At 39.3% G+C, this 21,393-nt stretch overlaps 1 protein-coding gene across 4 annotated transcripts in view; it reads left to right on the top strand.

Annotated features, from left to right (window-relative positions):
* Window positions 1–21,393, top strand: part of SHOC2 (SHOC2 leucine rich repeat scaffold protein) — a 109,380-nt gene that overhangs the window by 58,809 nt on the left and 29,178 nt on the right. For all 4 annotated transcript variants that reach the window (XM_048857227.2, XM_048857228.2, XM_048857230.2 and 1 more), the window contains one exon: window positions 10,251–10,388. In XM_048857227.2, the coding sequence (XP_048713184.1) occupies window positions 10,251–10,388 (138 nt within the window). The remainder of the gene's footprint in view (window positions 1–10,250; window positions 10,389–21,393) is intronic.

Genomic DNA, 21,393 nt, shown 5'->3' with positions numbered 1-21,393 from the left:
AGTATAGACAGTTGGTGTAGCAGCTGCACTGGTATAGCCAGTCCTCCTCCTAGCTCCATCTCATAATACTTGTCCCACTATTCAATGACACTTCAGTTCAAGGGCTGCCCAGTACTATCGTCCATTTCATTTCCCCCTTTCAGCGGATCTGACAATACAGGGGAATTTATTTATTTTGTATTAACTGTGGACAGGAACCCCCTTCTCCATTTCAGGAATTCTAACTGCAACCAAGGTGTGGTGTTGCTTGGGAAATTGGTGCGAGGACATTAACTGAAAATTTCCTAACTTTCCTGAATTTTTCAACCTCCACTTGAAAGTAATCGATTTCTTTTATTACATGGTGCACTCGTACAAGCACCCTTTACCTCAGGTTTTAGGTGGGGAAACAATTTTGGGGTTTTAGTGTACCCTCCTTCCTTCCTGTTGAGTGCTGTAATTAATTCATGTTATAAGTTAAGAAGATCCTAAATTAAACTCAAAGAAAATATTATTCGAGTTCTCTTAAAATATGCATGAACTCCATTTATACAAATGCTATAACCATTGTACAGAAAAATGATAAAACAATTATAACTGTGACCATTCACCTAAAAGGCTAAATTCTTTCTATTCGGTACATTTTTCACATAAATGACATTTATTAATCAAAACCATTAGCTTGTAGTTCTCATCCGTTCCTTAGCATGGTCAGAAATAAACAGTAAAAGGCTTATTCTAACCACTATAATGATGCACTCAAATCCAATGGGGGGGAAGGAGGGAGAGGGAAGTATTTTGTGCTGAAGTTATATGATTACTTTGTAATACTTCCTAGGGTCAGGACATTTTTTTTATCTTTTATGTATCTCATAGGTTTCTGGGTAGACTAGATAATTTTGCTTTATTCTGCAGTCAGAGAACCTAGTGAAAAGAAAAGGAGTACTTGTGGCACCTTAGAGACTAACCAATTTATTTGAGCATAAGCTTTCGTGAGCTACAGCTCACTTCATCGGATGCATACTGTGGAAAGTGTAGAAGATCTTTTTATACACACAAAGCATGAAAAAATACCTCCCCCCACCTCACTCTCTTGCTGGTAATAGCTTATCTAAAGTGATCACTCTCCTTACAATGTGTATGATAATCAAGGTGGGCCATTTCCAGCACAAATCCAGGGTTTAACAAGAACGTCTGGGGGGGGGGGGGGGCAGGAAAAAACTAGGGGAAATAGGTTACCTTGCATAATGACTTAGCCACTCCCAGTCTCTATTCAAGCCTAAGTTAATTGTATCCAATTTGCAAATGAATTCCAATTCAGCAGTCTCTCGCTGGAGTCTGGATTTGAAGTTTTTCTGTTGTAATACCGGAACTTTCATGTCTGTAATCGCGTGACCAGAGAGATTGAAGTGTTCTCCAACTGGTTTATGAATGTTATAATTCTTGACATCTGATTTGTGTCCATTTATTCTTTTATGTAGAGGCTGTCCAGTTTGACCAATGTACATGGCAGAGGGGCATTGCTGGCACATGATGGCATATATCACATTGGTGGATGTGCAGATGAACGAGCCTCTGATAGTGTGGCTGATGTTACTAGGCCCTGTGATGGTGTCCCCTAAATAGATATGTGGGCACAGTTGGCAACGGGCTTTGTTGCAAGGATAGGTTCCTGGGTTAGTGGTTCTGTTGTGTGGTATGTGATTGCTGGTGAGTATTTGCTTCAGGATGGGGGGCTGTCTGTAGGTAAGGACTGGCCTATCTCCCAAGATTTGTGAGAGTGCTTCAGGATAGGTTGTAGATCCTTAATAATGCGTTGGAGGGGTTTTAGTTGGGGGCTGAAGGTGACAGCTAGTGGCATTCTGTTATTTTCTTTGTTAGGCCTGTCCTGTAGTAGGTGACTTCTGGAAACTCTTCTGGCTCTATCAATCTGTTTCTTCACTTCCACAGATGGGTATTGTAAGAATGCTTGATAGAGATCTTGTAGGTGTTTGTCTCTGTCTGAGGGATTGGAGCAAATGCGGTTGTATCGCAGAGCTTGGCTGTAGACGATGGATTGTGTGATGTGGTCAGGGTGAAAGCTGGAGGCATGTAGGTAGGAATAGCGGTCAGTAGGTTTCCGGTATAGGGTGGAGTTTATGTGACCATAGTTTATTAGCACTGTAGTGTCCAGGAAGTGGATCTCTTGTGTGGACTGGACCAGGCTGAGGTTGATGGTGGGATGGAAATTGTTGAAATCATGGTGGAATTCCTCAAGTGCTGCTTTTCCATGAGTCCAGATGATGAAGATGTCATCAATATAGCGCAAGTAGAGTAGAGGCGTTAGGGGACGAGAGCTGAGGAAGCGTTGTTCTAAGTCAGCCATAAAAATGTTGGCATAGTGTGCGGCCATGCGGGTACCCATAGCAGTGCCGCTGATTTGAAGGTATACATTGTCCCCAAATGTAAAATAGTTATGGGTAAGGACAGAGTCACAAAGTTCAGCCACCAGGTTAGCCGTGACATTATCGGGGATAGTGTTCTTGATGGCTTGTAGTCCATCTTTGTGTGGAATGTTGGTGTAGAGGGCTTCTTCATCCATAGTGGCCAGGATGGTGTTATCAGGAAGATCACCGATGGATTGTAGTTTCCTCAGGAAGTCAGTGGTGTCTCGAAGGTAGCTGGGAGTGCTTGTAGCGTAGGGCCTGAGGAGGTAGTCTACATAGCCGGACAATCCTGCTATCAGGGTGCCAATGCCTGAGATGATAGGGCGCCCAGTATTTCCAGGTTTATGGATCTTGGGTAGCAGATAGAATATCCCAGGTCGGGGTTTCAGGGGTGTGTCTGTGCGGATTTGATCTTGTGCTTTTTCAGGGAGTTTCTTGAGCAAATGCTGTAGTTGCTTTTGGTAACTCTCAGTGGGATCAGAGGGTAATGGCTTGTAGAAAGTGGTGTTGGAGAGCTGCCGAGCAGCCTCTTGTTCATATTCCGACCTATTCATGATGACAGCACCTCCTTTGTCAGCCTTTTTGATTATGATGTCAGAGTTGTTTCTGAGGCTGTGGATGGCATTGTGTTCTGCACGGCTGAGGTTATGGGGCAAGTGATGCTGCTTTTCCACAATTTCAGCCCGTGCACGTTGGCGGAAGCACTCTATGTAGAAGTCCAGTGTGCTGTCTCGACCTTCAGTAGGAGACCACCTAGAATCCTTCTTTTTGTAGTGTTGGTAGGGAGGTCTCTGTGGATTAGTATGTTGTTCAGAGGTATGTTGGAAATATTCCTTGAGTCGGAGACGTCGAAAATAGGATTCTAGGTTACCACAGAACTGTATCATGTTCGTGGGGGTGGAGGGATTAATAAATACCACAGCTATGGAAAATATTTGTAAGCTGTTGCTGGCGCTAGTGAACGTAGATTAATTTTTAAAAAAATATAAACTTGAAAGCAATACAACTTGATATACTACTTAATAAAACATTAATTGATGCTAAAATGAAAAGATGTCACTAATACTAGCACTGTCCTCTTCCTTGTACTGTCCAACAAGAGCTCTTTATTCTGTTGCTATGTCATTGGGTCCTGGATTTACCATGTAGTAAAGGATTTCAGAATTTCAGTCTTCTTAAATATGGGAAGAGAGAGAATGGACAGTCACAAGATTTAATCCAGTGGAAAAGGGGCAATATTGCAAATTGCGTATACAGCCCAAGGTTATTTTCCCCGAAGTGAACTTTGGCAGGAGGTACTGAACCCTGTTTGATATTGACATAACTGCTCCCCCTAATTTAATATTAATCTGTAGATGTGTGTATATAATACATATGTACATACTAACATAAAAATAATATAACAAAGCTGCATTCTGTTTTTTGAGTAACTCAAGCATTTTAACAGGTTTCAGAGTAACAGCCGTGTTAGTCTGTATTCGCAAAAAGAAAAGCACCTTAGAGACTAACCAATTTATTTGAGCATGAGCTTTCGTGAGCTACAGCTCACTTCATCGGATGCATACCGTGGAAACTGCAGCAGACTTTATATACACACAGGGAATATGAAACAATACCTCCTCCCACCCCACTGTCCTGCTGGTAATAGCTTATCTAAAGTGATCATCAAGTTGGGCCATTTCCAGCACAAATCCAGGTTTTCTCACCCTCCACCCCCCCACACAAATTCACTCTCCTGCTGGTGATAGCCCATCCAAAGTGACAACTCTTTACACAATGTGCATGACAATCAAGTTGGGCTATTTCCTGCACAAATCCAGGTTTTCTCACATCCCCCCCACCCCCATACACACACAAACTCACTCTCCTGCTGGTAATAGCTCATCCAAACTGACCACTCTCCAAGTTTAAATCCAAGTTAAACCAGAACATCTGGGGGGGGGGGGGGGGTGGTAAGGAAAAAACAAGGGGAAATAGGCTACCTTGCATAATGACTTAGCCACTCCCAGTCTCTATTTAAGCCTAAATTAATAGTATCCAATTTGCAAATGAATTCCAATTCAGCAGTTTCTCGCTGGAGTCTGGATTTGAAGTTTTTTTGTTTTAAGATAGCGACCTGTGGTCTGTGATTGCGTGACCAGAGAGATTGAAGTGTTCTCCGATTGGTTTATGAATGTTATAATTCTTGACATCTGATTTGTGTCCATTTATTCTTTTACGTAGAGACTGTCCAGTTTGACCAATGTAAATGGCAGAGGGGCATTGCTGGCACATGATGGCATATATCACATTGGTGGATGTGCAGGTGAACGAGCCTCTGATAGTGTGGCTGATGTTATTAGGCCCTGTGATGGTGTCCCCTGAATAGATATGTGGGCACAATTGGCAACGGGCTTTGTTGCAAGGATAAGTTCCTGGGTTAGTGGTTCTGCTGTGTGGTATGTGGTTGTTGGTGAGTATTTGCTTCAGGTTGCGGGGCTGTCTGTAGGCAAGGACTGGCCTGTCTCCCAAGATTTGTGAGAGTGTTGGGTCATCCTTTAGGATAGGTTGTAGATCCTTAATAATGCGTTGGAGGGGTTTTAGTTGGGGGCTGAAGGTGACGGCTAGTGGCGTTCTGTTATTTTCTTCGTTAGGCGTGTCCTGTAGTAGGTAACTTCTGGGAACTCTTCTGGCTCTATCAATCTGTTTGTTTACTTCTGCAGGTGGGTATTGTAGTTGTAAGAGAGCTTGACAGAGATCTTGTAGGTGTTTGTCTCTGTCTGAGGGGTTGGAGCAAATGCGGTTGTATCGCAGAGCTTGGCTGTAGACGATGGATCGTGTGGTGTGGTCAGGGTGAAAGCTGGAGGCATGCAGGTAGGAATAGCGGTCAGTAGGTTTCCGGTATAGGGTGGTGTTTATGTGACCATTGTTTATTAGCACTGTAGTGTCCAGGAAGTGGATCTCTTGTGTGGACTGGACCAGGCTGAGGTTGGTGGTGGGATGGAAATTGTTGAAATCATGGTGGAATTCCTCAAGGGCTTCTTTTCCATGGGTCCAGATGATGAAGATGTCATCAATATAGCGCAAGTAGAGTAGGGGCTTTAGGGGACGAGAGCTGAGGAAGCGTTGTTCTAAGTCAGCCATAAAAATGTTGGCATAGTGTGTGGCCATGCGGGTACCCATAGCAGTGCCGCTGATCTGAAGGTATACATTGTCCCCAAATGTGAAATAGTTATGGGTAAGGACAAAGTCACAAAGTTCAGCCACCAGGTTAGCCGTGACATTATCGGGGATAGTGTTCCTGACGGCTTGGCATAAAAATATGCCAACATTTTTATGGCTGATTTAGAACAACGCTTCCTCAGCTCTCGTCCCCTAAAGCCATTGTCCCCAAATGTAAAATAGTTATGGGATTTCAGCCTTAATTATGGAGACATTATTATTCTTTTCATAATAACAATATGATTGTCAATCAGCATTTATGCGTGATTGTGTCATGCTGCTTGCATAACTTATACTGTGCCTGAGAAGATGATGGTGAGGTGTTTGCTGGTCTTTACACTTTATGGACGTGTTTAAAAAGAAGGCACTTGGGCATCTTTCAAAGTAACTACTTTATTTCTCTGCACATTTGTATGAACAATCTACTAAGTTTACCTTCTAAGAGTTTGCAGAAAGTGGGCATTTTTAAAATTTTTGAAGCTATTGTGGAATTGAAAATTAACCTTATAAGAGAGATTTTAATTATGGAGAAATTTTAGTCTCTCCATAATGCATTTTATATGAAAATTGCTCCCATATAGTGGTTTTCTCTGTCAAGAGGGCTGATGCACACAATTTTGTCTGCTTTGGTGACAAATATTATTGTACTTCATGGCTTCTTTTGTCAGCTACAGTGAGGGAGAATATCCCCTCCAGCCCCAAATAATGGCACTTGCTCAATTATTTTACTAATCTTGCCCTTCTTTTTGAGATGACCTTTCCGTGAGACCAGCCAGAAGTTGTCTAGCAGGTCACTTTATACTCTATTTAATTTGTTGTTTGTGTTTTATTTTAGCCGCTAGATGTAGCTGAAAGAGTAAGTTTACTTCAATTTGGATTATTCGTATATGAGTAGGTTTTCTTCCTAAAACAATCATTTTCATCTCTTGATAACGTCTAGTGTCCAAAATATTCTTCAGGTGTGGAGGTGATTCTGGATCTTTCTCAAAAAGTAATGGGAACATTACAATTTTCCATGCATTAAAATATTGTCTCCATAAGGCTCATTTCATTCTCTAATCATCAGATCTGGAACGTTTGTAACTCCCATGTTTGTGTTTGATTGATTCAGATACCAACATTTCAAAAAGTAATCCAATTTAGCACACCAGAAATCATGAGAGCCAAAAAAATTGATTCTTCTAGTCTGAATATCATTGAGTTCTTAGCTCACCAATGTTTCTTCTTGTAGTTCCTACAGGAATCTTTCTTTGAGAGAGAGCCATCTTCTGTATGCTTTAATGCTCTGCTCACAGTTATCTCGTTGACAAGGCAAAGATCCAAGAATTCAGTTATATTCTGATGAAGTTTATCATCTTCACAACTTAGTTCACTGGGCACAGTTGAGACTATGAGAAATTCTTTGTGAAGAATGCAGTGAGATATTGTTACTGTGATAGATTTTTCACTGATGACACAAATCCCTTTACGTTTTCTGTTATCAGAACTACTCTGGGCAGATGGCAACATATTTGGGCCAGAGAAATGTTTGTTCTTACAGATAGCTATTTGTCATAACAATGGTTGACTCCATTTGTTCATTCTGGCTCTCCTTTCTAGAGAACTGCTGTTGGAGAGCATCTGTGTCCACAAAGCAAATGATTCAAATAGACTCATAGAATTTAAGGTCAGAAGGGACCATCATGATCATCTAGTGGAACATGCCCACTTATGGTTGTTGACTTACTCAGCTGATTTCTTATAGCATCTCGGTGTTCTCTGTTGTCGTCAGTAGATGTGTATTCAATCCACCCAGTTTATTGATCTTGGACAGTGGAACTCTACCAATATCTTTGGTTATATTAGCTGCCAGAATCACTTTAAGTGTTTTTTTTTTTCATATCGGTAAGGAAAGCATCTCCAATGTGAGAATTTTTCCCTTTGCAATGAAGTGGGCAAGAAGGGAAACTTGGTTTTGATGCTTCATCAGGCTCTTTCTGCTGAGTTGTATGTCCGTGTGGACCGATGAGTACGAATGAAACAAAGATTAAAAATATTTCACGTCTCTGCAACCCCTTCCCCCCAAAAAAAGATTATAAAACGTTGCACTTTATTTTGGACCATCACATGGTTTGACAGCTTCTCACCACATGGTCTATATGACATGTGGAAATGAAGGCCTAACAGTGGTCATTATACTGTGTTTACTATACTGTGTCTCTTGAAATTCTTTTCTTCAAGTCACTAGACGTCATGAAGTCATCCACTTCCTTTTCTAAAATCTAATTTATATAGGGCAACAGCCTTCACTCGGTTTTAGGATTCAGTTTACTTACTTGAAATAAAGATCTGTTGCACATGTCATTTTTTGTACCAACAGTTTGTCTAAAATAAAACCTGTCTTTAATCCCACACAAGCAAAAGCAGCATGATCTTCATCTATAACTATCTGGAATAGAGTCAGAATGCTAGATAGGTACTGATACTTAATTTTCTCCCAAGACTCAAAATCCAAATATTCCTAGCATCCAAGGCAGCTGTGTCCAAACAAAATGAACTGTCTGTATGTGTTGTCGCAACCATGTGTGTCTGTTGCCAAAATTCTCTCTGTAGGTGCAAGGAATGAAGTGGAGAGAATGTTGCTCCCCAAGTCAAAGTGCTCCGCCAACTTCAGCAGATATACTGACCCTTCCCTCCCACAAATGGCCATGGAGGATGAGAATTAAATATGATGAAATGGAATTGTGCCACAGCGTAAACTTGACTTTTTCATTGGTTATAACTTTACTGTTCTGTCTCACAGAACTTGAATGTTGTTCCGAACCTAAGCTTTGCTGATCATAAATTGAGAACTAGTGCCCTAAAATGCTGCCAAGATTCTCAAGATTACCTTTAATAACCCATGCAATATGGTATAAAAACAGGTTAAAGTGTTCTCTCCCTCCCCTTTATATTTCATCATAAAAAGAGGAATTGTATGTCCCAATAGTCTAGTGGGGCACAGACTCCCAAAATCTTGGGGCACTGTAGGACATTATTGTTGCCTACCCTCTTTGCTCTTTCATTCTCTTCTGTGTATTGTGGGATTGCTGCTCATTGCTCGATTGCTGCTCATTGCTCATGTATTGTTGGGTTCACTCCTCTCCTGATTGCTTCTATTGCAATGCTCATTGCTTATAATACATGCATAAATGGATATCCAGTGGGATATCATAAGCAATACTTTTATACTTGATGTGAGAGTATTTTGGGGAAGTGGAGTGAACCTAGACAAGATAGTGTGGGATTTGGTGACAAAATACTATTTGTACTATGTACCACTGAGCTGTGTAGATCTTTCCAGAGCATAAGAGTGATATAAGCTGAGAAAATTAGAATAATAAAACTGAATAGACCACCTGTGTTTAACTTTGCAAGCCTTTTGGTAAATGGGTGTAATTTTTTTTTACCTCAGAAAAGTACCAGACTATCATCTGAAGAGGTTAAGTAAACAAAATTCATAAGTATTTAGAATTTGTAATGAAATTTACCATTCATTCTTACAATGTAATCCATGGCCTACTAGTCTGTGTAGCATAATTCATGGCATCAAAGCTTACCCCAAGCTAGTCCTTGAGGTCTGCAAGAAGGCCCTAGAGGGATGGAGGTGAATAAAATAGCACTGGAGGGTATATTTCTAAAATAGGCTTTCTTTCTGCAATATCGATTCACTGCTGTTCCAAAAATTGTCACTTATCCAGTGAATAGAAGTTAAAGCTATTAAAATCTGCAGTGTTAATTTCAGCTCCACTGAAATCAAAACATACAAAAAAAACCTATTATATTTGCTCTTTTGTTGCTGACACTGAAGTCAATGAAACTTTATCCTTGCAGAGATTTGTGCCTGGTTCTTACCTCCCATACATCAGGGTAAATCCGGTGTGAAGTTTTGCTGGTGTAAAACAGATATAAATCAGAAGAGAATCCAGGCCCTTTTTCTTTAAGACTTAATAAGATTTTATTTCAACCTTCCTTACATGTTTAGCTATTATTGAGTATTTAAAATACATTATTCTGTAGGAATAGGTTTACTGTTTACTTTAACAAACTGGCCATTTTTAAGTCTCAATCAGCAGTAGTTTTCTTGGTTTTCCAGCTTGTCAGCAAAATAACTGGTTCTGTTTTGATGTTTCACAAGCTGTTCGTTCTTTGCAGCCTGAAAGTAATTCTAGATGGTGGTTTCCCTATATGTAATTTACTGTAATGAATTTTTCAAAATTCAGTGCAAACTGCTTACCTCCATGATGTTCCTAGCTTCGATTAAGCCAAGAAGGATGAATAATGAGAAGAATAACCAAGCTGTTATACTTCTCATGTCATTCCTGAGCTTACAGTACAAAACAGCGATAGCTAGCATGGTCTTTTTTAATACACTGGGGTTCCTTCGGATATCTGGAATCTACACTTTATGCTTTCAAAGAATGCTGATGAGGTTTTGAATCTGACTGTACTAGATTGTGATCCTGGTACATCAGAAATATTTTGCAGCCATAATTTTAAGGTACACACTACTTTGTTTTAAAACCATAGATGTGTATGTCTGACCATTTATTTTTACTTCCATGTTGTAGTTTTATTTGGTGGAACTAGACATTAAAAAGTCTGTGTTTTTTGGTGTGTTCACAGGCGAGTTGTGTAACCTCATAACTCTGGATGTAGCGCACAATCAGCTTGAACATCTTCCAAAGGAGATTGGAAATTGCACACAAATCACCAACCTTGACTTGCAGCACAATGAGCTCTTGGACCTACCAGAAACCATAGGTATGTGAAGGTGGGGTTGGGGAGAGAAATCACAGCTTTCCAAATGTTCAAGTCACTGAACAATAAGAATATAAAATCTAAGAATAAAACATGGCCCATAACTATAGAAGGGATAGGAATTTTGTTGTGGGCATTTTCACTATCAAGATCCCAAAGGGATATACGCTTTCTAAAAATGTAAACTCTCTCAAACCCAGGCGCTGTTAATCCTAACTGCTATAAGGGGTGGGCTACACTTGAAAATTAGGTCAACCCAGCTAAGTTGCTCAGGGGTGTGAAAAATCCACACCCCTGAGTGACAGAGTTAAGCCAAACTAAGTCCCCTTCTTGACCTTGCTAGGTCAACAAAAGAATTCTTCCATTGACCTAGCTACCACCTCTTGAGGTTCTCACATTGGTGTAAGTAGTGTCTACACTGCAGCTGTGTTGCATTTTAAGTGGGAACGTACCCTGAGAAGTGTGGCCTAAACATGAGGCTGAGAACAAGAAACTCCTGGGTTCTAAACTTGGCTCTGACACCACCATTTTCTGTGGTCTGGGGTAAGCCACTTAACCTCTGTCTTAGATTTCCCATTTATAAAATAGGAATACTGTTTGCTTATCCACCACATAATGAAGTTGAGTAGTGAGTAGTTCATGTTAATAAATCTATTTGTAGATGAATGGTGCTACATAAGTGCTAAAAATTATTAGTTTAAGGATAAAGAGCTGGGGGTTGTATTTCAGTGTTTGCTTTGAGTAGAGAAAAATAGGAAAGACTTACAGAATCAGTTTCAAGTACTAATTTATTCTTTGTATTTTCTACTTTTTAAAAATATAATTTGAAAATCCACTTCCAAGTTCCCAAACTTACTATCACTCTCAGTAAAATACAGGTTTTCATGTTGGGATTGGGAATAAGAGTATCGAAATAAACTGGTTCTTCCCTAGTTGGCTTCAGAAGCTCATATAGGACTGCATAGGTGAGGACTTTTCTTATTTAATTAAATCTATGTTGAACAGATGGTGGAATAAAACAAATTGTTTAAAAAACACAGCCCATCATGGTTGTAAGCTCTTTCAGCTTAAATAAAAGACAAAACTGCACCACTTAGGGCAACATCTAATGTTAATAGAACATTTCATTATTATTTTTATATATATGATGGGGAAATAAATGGATGAGGGGGCAGAAGAGTGAAGAACCATTTAGATAGACACCAACTATTTTTTAGCAGCAGATTGTTGACCGTGAAGATATTGGGCCTTTTTACCCAGAGAGCTCTACCTGAATTGAGTTTATATGGATGAAATACCCACTGTTGCTGAATTTCATCTTCTCCAGTTAATTTTTATGTTTAAAAACTGGGAGACCTCTTTCCAGCTGGAATTTGCATCCGATTGCACAATTTGTACGCATAGCTCTAACTTTAACTCCTTTGTCAAGATTGGCAGCGTCACTACCAAAATAGAATTGTCCTGACTTCAGTCTACAGGTGTACTGCACTATCTTTGTTCATGTCCATCAGATTTTGTAAAGCGTCAGTCTACATTAGGGAGGTAATTAGGATTTTGGAAAGGTCAAACCTTGAGTCTTCAAAATGGTTAAGGGCTAGAGTTTAAAAAAAAAAAAAGTGCTGTCAAAGTGATTTAGAATTGGAGGGCATTTAGAGAGAGGCAGAAAAACGTTTCAGGGGCTGCAAGGATTGATTTATTTCAAAGATTAAAAATAGCAAATACAGGTAGCCTAGTTAACTAAAGAAACTAAGGGTACACACATTTACAAATATCTGAAGGTTATAAACACCAAGAAAACGACAGGAACTAGGATGGTACAAGAGTTAGAACTAGAGAGTCACATACTTTGTGGCTTCTGTAGGCTGAGCTCATTTGGCAAACCAGGGGGTCCTTGTATTCCTTCATCTCCACCCACACACCAAGCTCCCTGTGTATCACCATCCCATTCTCCTCTGTTTCAGAGATTCCTTGCAACTTTCCCCACCCCCTCATGCCTGGGGCTCTGTATCCGACACCCTCCCTCCCCCATCATGATGGGGCTGCATGTGCACCCCTTGCCCCCTGGCAGGAGTTCTGTCTTCCACTTCCCCCCCATGCTAAGGGTTCTGTGTAGTCCCTCCATACCAGTCTCCCTTCCCCTCAATGCCAGGGACTGTTTTCTTTCTTGCTGGGAGAGAAGTCACTTAGGCTGTGTCTATGCTGTGTACCTTACAACGATGCTGCTATAAGGTACGCCGTGTAGCCACTCTTTGGTAGCAGGAGCGCGCTCTCTTGCTGGCAAAATAAAACCATCCCTGACCGACAAAAGTTAACACCACAACTGCAGTGTAGACAGTCTTAGGCTGTCAACATGTTAAACTCTATTGGGAATCTGGGCAGAGCTCAGGGCTTAGCTACACTTGCGAGTTAGAGCGCATTAAACCAGCCCCGGGCGCCCTAGCTCGCTACCCGTCCAAGCTGGCAAGGCACGTACAGTGCTCTGACTCCACAGCTAGAACGCTCCTGGTACTCCACCTCAGCGAGAAGATTAACGCTTGCTGCGCCTTGGTTTAAACGCCTGGGTGTCAGTGTGAACGAGGTGTTGCATTACTGTGCTCTGATCAGCCTCCGGAAATGTCCCATAATCCCCTTAAGTCAAGTGGCCACTCTTGTCATTGTTTTTGAATCTCTGCAGGAATGCGGATATGCCCTTTGAAAGCTCCGTTTCAGACAGCTGGCTGCTTATCTGCTCTGAGACAAAACAACCATTAGTGTGGAATGCTGTGTGTGAGAGGGGCGGGGCGGGGAGGGGCAGGAGGGTCTGCTGAACTTACAAGACAACATGCTGACATGCTTTCAGCCCCCCAAAAACCCACCCTCTTCCCCCCACATACACACAACACGCTCCTTGTCACACTCCACCCCACTCCCCCATTTGAAAGGCACGTTTCAGTCACTTGCATGCTGGGATAGCTGCCCATAATGCACCACTCCCAATGCTGCTGCAAGTGCTGCAAATGTGGCCACGCCAGTGCGCTTGAAGCTGTCAGTGTGGACAGACTGCAGTGCTTTCCCTACTGCGCTCTCCGAAGCCTGGTTTAACTCAAAGTGCTCTGCGAGTGTAGCCATGCCCTAAGATAGGAGTATTGTTATGCTGGAAGGCATTAATGTGTTCTATCCACCAATTGTTTGATCTGTAGGCCATTGCAGAGGTGCTTGAGGCTGTGGCAGTACTAAACAGATGGCCAGGGGCCAATGGGTCTCCATTTTTCCCTTTTCAGTTTCTGAGTTTTCCCAAAATCAGTAGGGTTCTGGTCATTGATACCTAGAATGTTCCCTGAAATTTTGGAATTCGTCAGATGCAGTATTAAAAAGTTATCGAGTTACAAACAGAGAAATGCCTTGAGTATATGGCCTTGCAATCTCAGCTAAATTAGAGCATCAGATTAAATTAAGGCCTCAATCCACCAAAGACATAGGCAGGTATTTAAATATAAACACATTAGTAATCCTATTTAAATCAGTCTGTAAAGTTAAGCAAATGCCTAAATGCTTTGGAGGATCAGGGTATCAGACAGGAAAATTAGGAAAAGTTCCTGACCAGTGAGAATTATAGGCATAATCTCCAAGCGAGCGGGTAGAAACCTCATATCCTAAAACATGTGAAGCTAGGCTAGACAGAGCACTAGAAAATGTACTGCATGAAACAATTCTGCATTACCAGAGGATGGTTAAGATGACCTAGGCCTTGTCTACATGAGAAAGGTGCACTTGTTCAACATAAGTTGTTTTTTAAAACAGTGCAAATCCCTATATAAACACTTGTTTCAGAATAAGAGCAGTTCTTCAGTTTATTAAATTGATTTGAAATTGATTTAAGATAAACCAAAGTAAGTGTACATGAAGACTTTTGAAGTAGTTTAACTAAATTGCTTTAAAATCACACTTTAAGTTAAACTGGTTCAACTCTTTTGTGTAGATAAGCACTTAATATGCTCTCTAACTTATGGTTTCTGTGAATTCCTAGTATTTTTCCCATAGACCTGCTCTTTTGTAGTGGAAACACATAGGAATCAGGAAACCTGGATTTTGTTCCTGGCTCTGCTACTGACTGGATGTGACCTTGGGAAAGTCACATAAGTGCTCTGTGCCTAACTTTTCCCCCTTTGTAAAAGGAAAAAAATATATATTTGCCTATGTAAAACACTTTAAGATGATGAAACATGTTCTGTAAACCTAAGTATTATTTCTCCGCTACTACGGGTTATATCTTTTTACCAGCAATGTTTTCTGGTGTTTCTCAAAGCTATTATATTTATCATTTTCCTGTTTGGTGGACTTTTTTGTGGGAGAGGGCTCTGTCCGTTTCTTTTTAAAAAATATATGAATGTTTCAGGAAAAATAGTGTTTTTTTTTTCCCCCTTTCCGTTGCTCTTCTTTGTAGCTACACCTCTGTTCCTTAAGTATGTGGCCAGTAAACAGTTGCTACGGTCAGGTTTCAGAGTAACAGCCATGTTAGTCTGTATTCGCAAAAAGAAAAGGAGTACTTGTGGCACCTTAGAGACTAACCAATTTATTTGAGCATAAGCTTTCGTGAGCTACAGCTCACTTCATCGGATGCATCCAATGAAATGAGCTACATCCGATGAAGTGAGCTGTAGCTCACGAAAGCTTACGCTCAAATAAATTGGTTAGTCTCTAAGGTGCCACAAGTACTCCTTTTCTAGTTGCTACTGTTTGATTTTAATTTTTTTTTTATGTGTGCGCGCCTAATATACTACCTTTATCTTGTTGTTTTATTTTTGCACTTTCTACCAATAAATGCTCTTCTAATTGACATCAAATATGCCTCAAAGATTTCTACACAAAATTTCTAGAAATTTTAACTGACATATAAATTCCAGAAAATGAGCTTGGATATCTTAAAGTTCCTTTCTTCATATCACCCTAATAGAATCTTGTCATTTAGTACTTCTAATGTATTTGTGATTCTCTAGCCTTAAGTATGTGGTTCATTCTTTAGAAAGAATTAAAGTAAAAGAATGTATTCATTCTTTTTTTAGCCTTTGATTTAGTCAGTATAAAGACTGTTAAAAGGTTTCTGAGTCAAGTTATGTTTAAGATAAATTTCTTTCTACCTTAGCAGCTTGATGGAAACTGTTTGTAAGGGTTAGTAGTAGCTTACCACCTAGAGAACTATGGAAAGAAATGTCTCCAATTAAATGGGCTAATACCTATGTGTTATACCTGAACACCTTCCCTTGCCACGTAGCTGTTCTAGGCCATTAGTGTTAATTTCTATGCAAAATATTGATTACACTATATTGAAAGATCTGTTGAAAGGCAATCATTACTTACTTTAGAATAGGCTACATGGAAAGACCATGCTTACAGAAGATAGTCTTAAGAGGATATGAAAGAGTCACACAACTTTTAGATAATCAGTTTATAAGTTAACAGGAGTGGGAAATTACTGGCAATGCAGTTGAAGTAGCTTGGGCCTCTTGTAGGCGTGAGGTTTACTGAAAAAGTGATAGTCATCTTTAGTATGTTGCTGTCAATGAATCAACTCCTCATCTGCCAAAGATAGCTTTTCTGTACATTTTCTTGATAGTTTAAGTTTCCCAGTGGCATATTTTTGGCTTTTAAAGGCATTTTTATAGTCTTTTAAAGTTACTTGTGGTCTTTCTCTAAATGTATAGCTGTACCTGCATGGTGCTTATCTCTACAGAACATCAGTGCTTTGCAGCTCTACAGTCTGCCAAGTCAGATGCTGACTAGTGGAAGATAGCATTGTACTGTGCTAACTGTCGTTGATTTTAGTCTGATTATATTTTTGCACCAATGGAAAAAAAATCTCTATCAGCCATTATCAGAAAGTCATATATAAGTATTACTGATCGAGGATGAATCTATCATTCAGAATGCATTATTTGTTGCTGTATAAAATAAAGTTCAGAATAAGTCGTTTAAAGTCCTGGTGGTAGTGGAGGGGGGGGAACGAAACTCCACTGATTGATAGTGATCGGCCTACATTTATGCATAGAACAAAAGAGGCAGTCTTAGCCAGTTCAGCAACAGTGGCTTTATTTCTTAGTCATAACGATTTTGGTACAACATTAAAGCAAGTTGTGGCTTGATTTTTAGATTATAGCTTGTTTTGTGGTTAGAATAGTTCAGTGAGAGAGTTCTAGCATGGAGATAGATGCGGTAAATCGCCTATGGCCTTGGAATCCAAAGTCTGGCTTGCTTTATTTCAGATGTTTGTGTTTTTCTAGGCTGGAGAATTTTCTTTCCAACTTTTTAATCTCTCCTCTTTTTCTTAGGCCCCCCCCCAACCCCCTTTATTTTTCCGCTGTGACACTTACCTGGTGGCTGGGTGTGGTGAGTGTTTCTTGCAACATCTACACACTGCCAGGTTCCAGCATGTTTGATGTCTAAGCACTGTTACACTGATTTAGTCAGTGCAAAAAACTTAGCCAAAGACATCTGTTAATCATAAATATCTAATTTAAAATCAATCTGTTGTTGTAACAATTTATTTTGCCTTTCTAGTTTGCTCAGCCTCTCTCTCTTTCCCCCGACTCCCCCCGGAAACATCTTTTAATGGAATCCTATTTTGTTTATAAGAGGGAAGATTTGTCAAGTTTTCTGTTCACTTGCTGGGTGTTTCTTGGGTAAGAAGCATTTACTGCTTGGTTAGCTAGATGAGCCTTGTCTTACCGCAGACAGCTTTCTGGGTGTGCTGTAAGATTTCTAATAAAAACAGAAAACTCTAAAGGAATGTTTCCTCACAAATTAATAGTACTGTACGAAGAGTTGCTAGCAAAAGGGCATAATTGTAATGGAGAGTGAAGGGAATGGTAGGGAAGGAACTACGCAACATCCAAGATTAAAAAGGGCAGCAAAGCCAGTTTAGTCACTGTGTATAAGTGTATCGTTTTTGTTTCAAGTAACGCTTTCTTCCAAGTGCACTTTTGTACTGTAACAAATGGCAATTTAGATATTAGTTACCAGGAAGTGACCTAATGTCTTGTTCTACAGATATTGGCTTAATGCAGTCATATCAGTATTTTCTGTTGATTGAAAATAGTAAATTACTTTACATGTAGATCACTTCCTGTAAGAAAAATATGCCTTGTGCAATAGCCTAGCATTTTCCGAGTACCATAAAGCAAAAGAGAGAGACAGTCTAGAGTCAAAATGAAAACAATTATGATACAATGTGATTTTTTTTTTTAACGAGCCAGTGTTTTGTGCTGAAGACATATTTGGGAAATATACAGTTTATCTACTTTTAGTTATGAAGTGCCTTATGCCAACTTGAAGTACAGCTAATGTTAACTTGGGGGAAGCATCCAAAAGAGACATAAAATGAGGTAAAGAACAATTTAGTAGACCTTTGAGGCAGAGGGAAGTAAAGTGTTTAAATTAATTGGCCATCGGACTACAAGTTTTTTTTAAATTGTTCACTCAATACCACATTACAATTATAATTTCTCTTCAGCAAACTTAAATAGTTTCATCCCTAAATGTAAATTTAATAGTTTTCTTATTTTTAAAAAAGGTAAAAAAGTTATCTGAGGGAGAAATTCAACAGGTAACATTAGAATTCAGGTAAGAAATCATTTTAAATTCTTTTTCTATATCTACAAGCTTTCTTACCTACTTCCATCATTCTGCAGTTTTGTACATGTTCTTCTAAAATTTGTTTAGCTTGATCATAGTCAGATATGTCTTATATTTATGAATATTTAGAGCAACAGGCATTTTACTAGGAAAAGAATAGTGAGTTGTAAGTGGAGTAGTGGTAGCTCCAAAATGATTCTTTAATTAATGGCATTAAAAGGTACATTGCTGGACACATTTTCCATTTTCTGATACTGGTGTGATTTCTGAACGATGGTCCAGGAGTGTAAAGAGAGAGGTTCTGAAATTAGACTCCATGCCCAACTCCACTGTATTTGAGCCCAATGCTAAAATGGCAACTCACATGGGACCAAATATTTTGGGAAGAGGCATTGGCGTGTGAGACAGTTGAAATTCTGCTGGAAGCTACTTTAGGGTGTTAAAGTTTTAACTTCAGATTTTACCTCTAACACTCGCTGTTGCACTTTGATTAAATAAGAGGGATGGGTGAATACCAAGTAAAAATACAGAGAAACAAAATTGAAATACTTAGTTTTACTAAACTTTAATGATTATTAATTCATTTAAAATACTAAGAGGAAGAAGTCCTGGCTTGTGTTTTACAATTTGCTGCAGAATACCGTAATATATATTCTAAAGCATTTTGTTATTGGATCCATCACCCACGACTCTGAAATGGAAAAATTAAACTTTCCATATTTTATCTAAAAGGAATCCCCCAATGCAAACAAATTAAATAGAGTGAATACTTACATACTGTTGTTTTGTATAAATCAGATTGATTCTGATGTCTTAACTGTGGTTTACTAACTCTGGATTTCATTTGCTTTGTGTGTATATGTTTTTAACGTTCTTTATTTCCCATATTATTCATGTTGGTCACTCATTCATCATGGTAGGTTGGGGATAGGATTTTTTTAGTCAGTGGTAGGTACCATCAGATGATATTTATGGATATAGGAATATAAGCTGTGACTCAGCATTTTAAAAAGTATTTTTGTATGGTATGAAGAAACAAAACTAATAATAGATGATTTTATTCATGCAAGGAGGAGGCATCAGGCAAAGTAAGAAAGATCTGAAGGAACAAGACAGAATGAAGAAAAGCAAGTCTGATATGGCTGCATACGTGCTGATGCCTTGCAGCAAGGGAGGTTTAGGTTGGCATTAGGAAAAACTTCATAACTTTCGGGGTGGTTAAGCACAGGAATAAATTTCCCAGGGAGGTTGTGGAATCTCCATCACTGGAGATTTTTAAGACCAAGTTAGACAAACACCTGTCAGGGATGGTCCAGTTAATACTTAGTCCTACCATGAGTGCAGGGGACTGCACTCGTTTGACGTCTCCAGTCCCTTCCAGACCTATGATTCTATGTTCAAAGCCTGAGTGATTGAACCACAAATCAAGTCTAGTTTTTGTAGCTGAGAAAACATTCCAGAAGTGTGAGCCAATGTTTTACGCTTGCCAATATTGTAAAAATGAAACATAAAATGTGAAGTCCGGTTTTGGGGTGCTTAATTATTTGTGAGTAACTTGTTAATATCCACTGCGTGTGCACACACTTTGAAGGTAACAGTCATTAATGAAAGTTATAAACTGGTGACCAGTTCATTTGTTTGCCCTCTTCCTTCCTTATTTCAAAATTAAGATTATGTGGTCTGTATCATTGTCTTAAAAATATGGGGAAGAGTATTCTTTTGCTGTATTCCTTGAAGTAACATTTAGTGATTGTGGATGGTGCTTGATTGACATCTGCAAAGACTAAAGTCTGATATCTATAGAGTAAGTAAGCTTTAGGCAGCTTCTATACCACACTGTGTGCCTAACCTTGACTAGGAACATCTTAACCATGTTTAAGCACAGTACTATAGCCTGCATATGTGTTAGACTACCTCTAGACTATTTATCAGACACTTGACTAAACCCTTTACACTTCACCATGATCCAGTGGATTGATGGTTGCCTATAAGACTACCCAATCTCTGCTAGAAGGTGACTAAACACCATTTCTCAACTTTTTAGAAACACTTAGGTCATGTCTGCTTTAGGTCTTGTATTCAGTTGTAGCATCTTATATTTGACTGAACCTGTGTTCCTATTCTGCCATGCTGCAACCTCACATTTTGTTCCCTGAGTTAAGTCTACATCTCATATTAAGCATACTACATTCTTTTTGTCATCTGAAAAATGCCTTGCAGTTTGACTTAACCTGTTCCCACAAGTTCCCTGTTATGTTAAAGATGGCATCAGTTGCCCTTTCATACATGTGATAGCAATAAACAGTCAGTAGAAAATGATCTATGAGTGAACCAGGACAATGTAACAATACATAATAATGCAAATATACATTCTAACACGACTACTTAGAGAGAGTGTGATATCAAAATTTGCTGCAAAATGTCTATAAAATTGCAGAATTTGAAATGTGCCCCCTTAACAATTCTGTTTAATAGATTTCAGTGTTCTCTGTGATGTATTGTCGCAATTATCTATTGCAGACTGCAATTATCTATTGCGGACAATTTATTGGTTATCAAAATCCTTTGATAACCAATAAATCTTAAAAGGGGAGAGAACTATAATGGAAAGACTTTTTAATGCACAGGTTTTATAAACGTAAAAAGCTTTGTATTTTAATGTAATTATATGAAAGTCACTTGTTCCAGTGAACATATTTTATTTTGTTGGTCTGAGTGCTTCCATTACATTAAAAAAAAATTCCAGATGGATTGCAAGCTAACCTATAACGAATTAAGTTACATAGTGCAGAGTAATCGTTACCCACTTTGTTGTGATGCTTTACACTTCTGTAGTGCTCTTCACTGAAGAGTCTGGAGGGGCTTAAAATAACTGAAGGTAGGGGAGAGGGAAGTATGGTGAAGCTGCAGTAAAGAGGGACCTTGCTCAGTCCCTTAGAGTCAGTAGTAGAGCTGGAAGTAAATTCAGGAGTTCCTAGTTCTGTGTTGAGACTGCTAGACAATGTTTCTTCAAATTTTGAAAGAGTAGAAGAGGAATTGTTCCTCCTCTCTCAAACAGAAACTGATCATGTAGGAGAAACTGAAAAACCGCCTTAAATGGTCTTTGTGCAGATCAGTAATCTTTCTGCATGTGTGCATTTCTTCATTCTTTTCGGACCTTCCCTCATAGCAACTGGCGGACAGCAGCAATCAATCTTTTGTTCCCCCCAGGCATCTGAAAATGTCCTTAACAGAGAATTTATTTTATAATAACCTATTTAGATTTCTGCTTATAGTAACATACATTGAATTTAAATAATTTGTGGAATTTTTTCTGTGTTCTCCCAAGCAGTTTTTAAATTCAGTTTTGTATAAATGAAATAGCCACATCTTTGTGAAGCATGTAGTACCTGGTTTTCTA

This window comes from Caretta caretta, chromosome 7 (assembly GCF_965140235.1).
Source record: "Caretta caretta isolate rCarCar2 chromosome 7, rCarCar1.hap1, whole genome shotgun sequence".
Classification (NCBI taxonomy): domain Eukaryota; kingdom Metazoa; phylum Chordata; order Testudines; family Cheloniidae; genus Caretta; species Caretta caretta.
This window is presented reverse-complemented; position numbering and strand designations above follow the sequence as displayed.